At 44.9% G+C, this 6,775-nt stretch overlaps 2 protein-coding genes across 2 annotated transcripts; both read right to left on the minus strand.

The window, feature by feature from the left end:
* Positions 1-3,155: 3,155 nt before the first annotated feature.
* On the minus strand, positions 3,156-4,631 carry LOC113360024. The gene has a single exon (XM_026603576.1). It carries the CDS (start codon positions 4,629-4,631, stop codon positions 3,156-3,158), a length of 1,476 nt encoding a protein of 491 aa, XP_026459361.1.
* Positions 4,632-5,602: 971 nt separating this feature from the next.
* Positions 5,603-6,500, minus strand: LOC113360025. The gene is made up of 2 exons (XM_026603577.1): positions 6,256-6,500; positions 5,603-6,167 (listed from the first exon to the last, which is right to left on the minus strand). The coding sequence occupies exons 1-2, from the start codon at positions 6,498-6,500 to the stop codon at positions 5,603-5,605; spliced, it is 810 nt and encodes a 269-aa protein (XP_026459362.1).
* Positions 6,501-6,775: the final 275 nt, after the last annotated feature.

Raw genomic sequence — 6,775 nt, forward strand, 5'->3', positions numbered from 1 at the left:
TACCTGCAAAAAACCCTTCGATGCTTAAGTTAGCTAGGGATTTTTTACAGATAATTGTATGGGGAAGATTCCGTACCTCTTGGGGTTGTGAACCCCTGGATTTATATGGTGCGAATTTCCGTTTCTTTACTCTGATTTCATAGTAGGCATCAATTGCCAGAAATGGCCCTGCATGCCTCCTCCAATAACTGGACCTGCATGCCTCCTTGTGATTAATTTCCTGCATGTCTGCATGGTTGCATGGCTCTGGCATTGACATCCCCTGCATGCCTCCTAGAATTTTCCAGAAACTTCCATTAGGGTTAAGGAACTAGCTAGGCAAGAGGGTGTGGATAACCTAAGGTGTAAGGGAAGTGGGTGTAAGCAGACGGGGCGTAAACATCCTCAGAGTAAAAGAACTTGGGCGCAAATATCCGGGGTCTACGGGATTATGCTACATCGCAATGCGCCGAATCAGGGCTACAATATTAAGTTCTACCGCGCTGCACCGAAACAGATTCATGGGATTAAGTTGCGTCGTGCCGCACCGCAACACAATTGCTGCCGGACAGATGCGGCTGGACGACTGAAGCTGCACGTGATCGTTGCCGGACGGAGGTGGCCGCCGGCAACATGCTACTACACCGACGGTCGCCATCGCCTGAGAAGATGCTCTGACGTCAATATGACGTCATTTGCTGACGCAACCGACGGCTCATCTAACGGCGTTTAGATGAACGGCCCAGATTCGCTGCTAACTGACGCCGTTAACGTTAACCTGACGGCATTTAACCTTGACGGTATATTCTGTGAATATGCCGACGGCTTTACTAACGCTGACGACGTTAACGGAATATGCTGCCGACGTCAACTTTGCTGACGTCATCTGCTGACTGTTCCTCTTAGCTGACGTGGCGCATTCTGGTTGGGCATACTTGCTGACGTGGACATTGTTGTTCGTCCAATTTTCTAACGTGGCATTAGTGCTGGTGTGGCAACTTCTAAAGCTTATGTGGCACTGACGACGTGGCACCTTGCTGACCTGTCACCTATTGGTTGGCCATTGTTGCTGATGTGGTATTGGTGATGGGTCTCCTCATTTGCTTGATTTGAACTTATGCACATGGGCTCCTATGTAAGGTGTTTATTAGGCCTAGTTAGCCATACTTGGCTTATAAAGGAAGAATGCTTAGGCCCAATAAACCATACTTAGCTAACAAGAAGAGCATTTTAGGCCTACGTAAACCCATTTCTTGGTGTAAATGTAATAGGGTACAAACATCTCCCCCTCTTAATCCATGACTAGTTATGGGTTAATAAGTTTGTGTTCCCCAATTCTACCGGCAACTGAATTCGTATCATTCTGGAGTGTCGCATAACTCGTCCCCAAACGCGTTGTTCGGAGTGTTATGCAACTCGCCCCCAAGAATGTAATGATTGCGTTGGAGTGGTATATATCTCGCCCCCAAATGGCTGAGGTGATTTATAACTCGCCCCCAGTATGTAGTGGAGTCATGCGGCTCAATGCTCGCGCAAAGGTGCATCTCCCTGCTGCATTTTGCTCGCGCATGAAATGAGAAGTTGAGTTTTTCTGCCATCTTGAATTCGCGCAGGGGTCCAATCCTACTATTCAAGATGCGCGCAGAGTTGAGATGTGTACATTTTCACATGCCTGGACAGGTGAAAATGTTCGCCACATTTGTTGATGTCCCATATGATGGGGAAACAATTGGAATAGGGTAAAAATGCTCGAACTGTGCATTCACCCTATCTGCGAGGTGTCAGAGATGCTGCTGACAGTAGACTTGGACTGTACTTTTTTACCATTTAGGGTTGACTGCGGATTCGAACGTCCGTAGTAGCTTTAAACACGAACAATTTTGATAAAGCGTGAAATACCAAAATAATGCTGAATTAAATTTCTGAATAGAAATACAAGATAAGTACCTACTGCTCGTCAACAACACCTTTGCGTGGAAAACCCAGTGGGACAAAACCAACATAAAGGAAAAAGAGTGCAACACAGTAGGATTTTCTGGAAACTACTCCTACGTAAATCAAGCTAATGATAGAACTTCTTCAAGATGACCGAATTCCACGGCTTCCATGGTTTTGAATCCTCAGTTCCATCGAGGTTCCTTAAGTAATAGGAGCCACGAGATGCTGGCATGTCCACTATGTATGGACCTTCCCAGTTTGCTCCGAGCTTCCCACAGTTTGGTTCCATTGTGGCTGCTCGGGTTTTCTTCAAGACATATTCCCCTGGTTTGTATGACCGTTCTCTAACTTTACGATCATATCTCAGCTTGATTTTCTGCTGGACCAACTGTTGTAAGGATGTTTCTCTTTGTTCTTCTAGCAACTCTTTATCCAAAGCTAGTATGTTGTCATTTTTCCCAGATTTGACAGCAAGAGTTTTGGTATTCTTGAGATGTACCTCGGTGGGTATGACTGCCTCTGTCCCATAAGCCAGTGTAAATGGTGAAAATCCAGTGGATATTTTTGGGGTTGTTCGATAGGACCATAAGACTCCAGGGAATTCTTCTGTCCATTTTCCCTTCGCCTTCTCCAGACTTTTCTTGAGATTGTCCATAATAACGCGATTGGTCGCTTCTGCCTGCCCGTTGCTCTGAGCATAATAAGGAGATGAGAAATTGTGGCGAATATTCAGGTTCTTGCAGAAGTTTTTGATCACCCCAGAATCGAACTGCTTCCCATTGTCTGATACTATCGCGTCTGGGATTCCAAATCTGCAGACGATATTCTCCCATATGAACCTTTTCACATCATGTCTGGTAACGTGTACCAGTGCCACTGCTTCGACCCATTTGGTGAAATAATCAGTAGCGGCTAGTATGAATTTAACACTTCCAGGAGCTTTGGGAAGTGATCCGACGATGTCTACTCCCCACATTGAGAATGGCCAGGGACTAAAATCTGGATGCAATTCGTTGGCAGGTCTTTTAGGAACTGGGGCGTGCTCTTGGCATGGTACGTATTTCTGCGCGTATTCTTTAGCATCTTTCTGCATGTATGGCAAAAAAAATACCCCTGGGTAAGTATCCTATGCGCGAGACTGCGCCCTCCAAAATGGCTGCCACATATTCCTTCGTGAACCTCTGCCAATATCTGTTGTCCTTTCTCGGCTGATACGCATCGCAAAAATGGCTCCAAAGCTACAGTTTGTTGTATAACAACCCCTCAATCATTGAATATGTCCATGCATTCTTTTTCACCTTTGAAGCAAGTTTCTCATCTTCTGGGAGTTCACTGGTTGTCAAATACCGGATATAAGGTTGACGCCAGTCTGAAACGTTTTCTGCAGGATTGCCTGAATCATCTATCACTGGACTGTCAACATCCATACTGCTATCAATGTTCTCGGTATCTCCATGTGCTGATGTATTTGTCCTCTCTCCCCCACTAGCGTGTTCTAGAGCCAGAACAAAATGGTTGTCGGAGATGCTAGGAAACTCTTGGAAATCCACTACAACGAAACAGGTGGTATCAGTTTCGACTGCGGAAGAAGGGTATGCTAAAGCATCTGCGTGCTTGTTTTCCAACCGCAGTCGCTTCCCAATAGATAATTGGTCGAACTCATTTGCCATCTCTCTCATATGATCCAAATACAAGGCCATCCTCTCTTTCTTATCTCTGTAGGTCCCCAGAAACTGGTTAACTACTAGCATGGAATCAGTCACTAGCTTCACGTTCTTCGCATCTAACTGTTTGACAGCCTTTAAACCGATAATTGAAACTTCATATCCAGCTTCATTGTTTGATGCTTGAAAACCCAATCTGGTCGCTTTCTCGATCCTCCATCCTTCGGGAGTAAGGATGACACATCCAACTCCAGCTTCACCGACATTTGATGACCCATCAGTAAATACAGTCCATAATGGTTCAGGTGTATCGACCTCCATTGCGGAATCGCCCCCAGTCTGATCAGTGGCTGACTCTATGGGTTTGAACAATTCCTCTTCTTCCCCGACAACTGTTTCTATGTCGTCCACAGGAAAATATGCTAGCAGTGCGGCCAGGGCGTGTCCCTTCTCTGCAGTTTTGCTTTCGTACTTGATCTCATACGCCCCCAGAAAATTTGACCATATGGACAGTCGACTGGAATCATTAGCACGTTCCAGGATTCTCTTCAGCGGGTATTCCGAGTAGACTACGATCTTCCTGCCTTGGAAATAAGGCTTGAGGCGGCGAGATGCATGGAAAAGTGCAAGCGCTATCTTCTCAATTTTCTTGTATCGTGTTTCCTCCCCCGTCAGAGATTTACTGACGAAGTAAGCAGGTTTTTCATGTGGATCTGTAACAAACAGCACTGCACTTACCGCGTTCTCCGTTGCAGCCAAATAAACTCCGATAGGTTGTCCAGTTTTTGGGATCACCAAAACTGGAGGAGTTGACAAATACTGTTTGATCTCATCGAAAGCTTTTTCGCACTCATCCGTCCAACTAAAATTCACTGCTTTCTTCAACACATCAAAGAATGGTTTGAATCGATCCGAAGAGCGTGAAATGAAACGATCTAAAGATGCTAATCGTCCCGCTAGATTCTGGACCTCCTTCTTCGTTCTTGGGGATGGCATCTCTCTAATAGCTCTGATTTTCTCTGGATTCGCCTCGATTCCTATGTGCGTCATCAATTATCCAAGGAACTTTCCCGACGTCAGCCCGAATGAACACTTTGCTGGATTGAGCTTCATACGATATTGCCTCAAGATATCGAACATCTTCTGCAGATCAAGAAAATGTGACTCCTTTTGTTCAGATTTCACTACCATATCGTCGATATACACTTCCATCGACTTCCCAATCAGATCCTTGAACATGTGGTCTACCAAATGTTGGTAGGTCTCCCCTGCGTTTTTTAGCCCGAACGGCACTACAGTATAACAGTAAACTCCTCTGTCAGTCACGAACGCAGTATGCTCTTGATCTTCCTCGAACAAAGGTATTTGGTTATACCCTGAAAAACCGTCCATGAATGACAGTCTCCCATACCCTGAGGTTGCATCCACCAAATCTCTTATCCGTGGAAACGGGTACGGATCACTTGAAATGCTTTATTCAAATCAGTAAAATCGATACAGACACAAATTCTACCATTCTTCTTTGGAACGGGTACGACATTTGACAGCCAGCGAGGATACTGCACTGGTCTAATAAAGCATGCTTCTAACATCTTTTTGACTTCTGCAGTTACTCCATCTTTTTTGCTTTGCGCCATATTCCTGATTTTCTGACGAACTGGATGGAACTTCTCATCGATATTTATCCTGTGACAGGCTACATTCGGATCTATCCCAGGCTTCTCAGCAAAACTCCATGCAAAAACGTCAGCGTTTGCCCTTAGCAATGTAATCAAACCATCACGTTCGTGTGCAGGCATATCTGCCCCTACGAACGTTGTTTTGTGCTTCTCATCTCCAATCTGGTCCTCGATCAGTTTTTCAACTGTTGGGAGTTCAGCTGCGTCCTCTCCCATATATGATTCTGGAGGGAGAGGATTCTGTAATTACTATTTCTGCTCGACTCGCATAATTTGGTTCCCGCTAACTTCTGACTTCTTGTACTCGTCCATAACACTCTCCTGACACTTGTGGGCGGCCATCTAGTCACTTCTAACTTTCACGACTCCTTCAGGGGCAATAAACTTCAAACATTGATGATATGAGGATGTGAATGCACCGATCTCATGCAGCCAGTCTCGTCCCACGATCGCATTGTAGGGAGATATACAATCAAGCAGCGTGAAATTGCCTAGAACGGACTTGTCAGCCACTGTTATAGGTATCTTCACTTTTCCAATCGCCTTTGTAACTTCGCCACTAAAACCGATAATTGGATTTTCATCCTCTTCGATCAAGTCGTGTGGGAGATTCATAGAGGAATAAGCTCCTGAAAACAACACACTCACTGAGCTTCCTGTATCCACTAGAATCCGGTGTACATGAAACATGCCAATCCAAGCAGTTATAACGATAGCATCATTGTGGGAAGCATACACACCTATCATGTCTGCCTCAGAGAACTCGATCTTCGTGAAGCCAAGCTCCCGAATTTCGGCTCCATTTCCACTGACAAAATCGATATGATTGGTCAAGTACCATTCTTTTAAATGCCTGAGCTTTCTCCTGGTTTCATCTTCCGATGCCCGCCTGGTCATTGAATGGATCCTGACATGAATGACATTAATCACATGTGCATTAATCACGTGTTGCGCCAAATTTCCCTGAACCTTTCCCAATATCCTTTTTCACGTACTCTTGTAGCTTTCCAGCGTCTATCATTCGCTGGACTTCGGTCTGTAAAGAGCGACAATTCTCAGTCTTGTGACCATGATCTTTATGATAATTGCAGTATTTGCTCTTATCACGTTTATCACGTGTCTCTGCTGGCAAAGGCCTAGGGGGGCTCAAATCCTTGCTTATTTCTTCATACAACTCTGTCAGCCATATGTTTAACGGTGTAAACTTCATATCATGATACTTCTGATATCCAGTTTCCATTCGTTCCCCTTGATTTTTCTCTCGAATTTCACCTCGATCGTTATGCTGTCCGCTCGAATGGTTCTTTCACTTGTCTTTCTTCCCATCATTTGGATGATTGGATGATCTGTTAACTTCTTCTCGAGCTTTAGAATCATCCTTCACTCGAGCGTATTCTTCTGCTTGATCATATAGTTCTTCCAAAGTATTTGCTGGTCTCTTGACCAAGGAACCGTACATACCCCTTTGATTATACTGGTACGCCTGTTTGTAAGCCGCGATGACGACTTGATCAT

Source organism: Papaver somniferum, chromosome 3, assembly GCF_003573695.1.
Source record: "Papaver somniferum cultivar HN1 chromosome 3, ASM357369v1, whole genome shotgun sequence".
Lineage (NCBI taxonomy): Eukaryota > Viridiplantae > Streptophyta > Magnoliopsida > Ranunculales > Papaveraceae > Papaver > Papaver somniferum.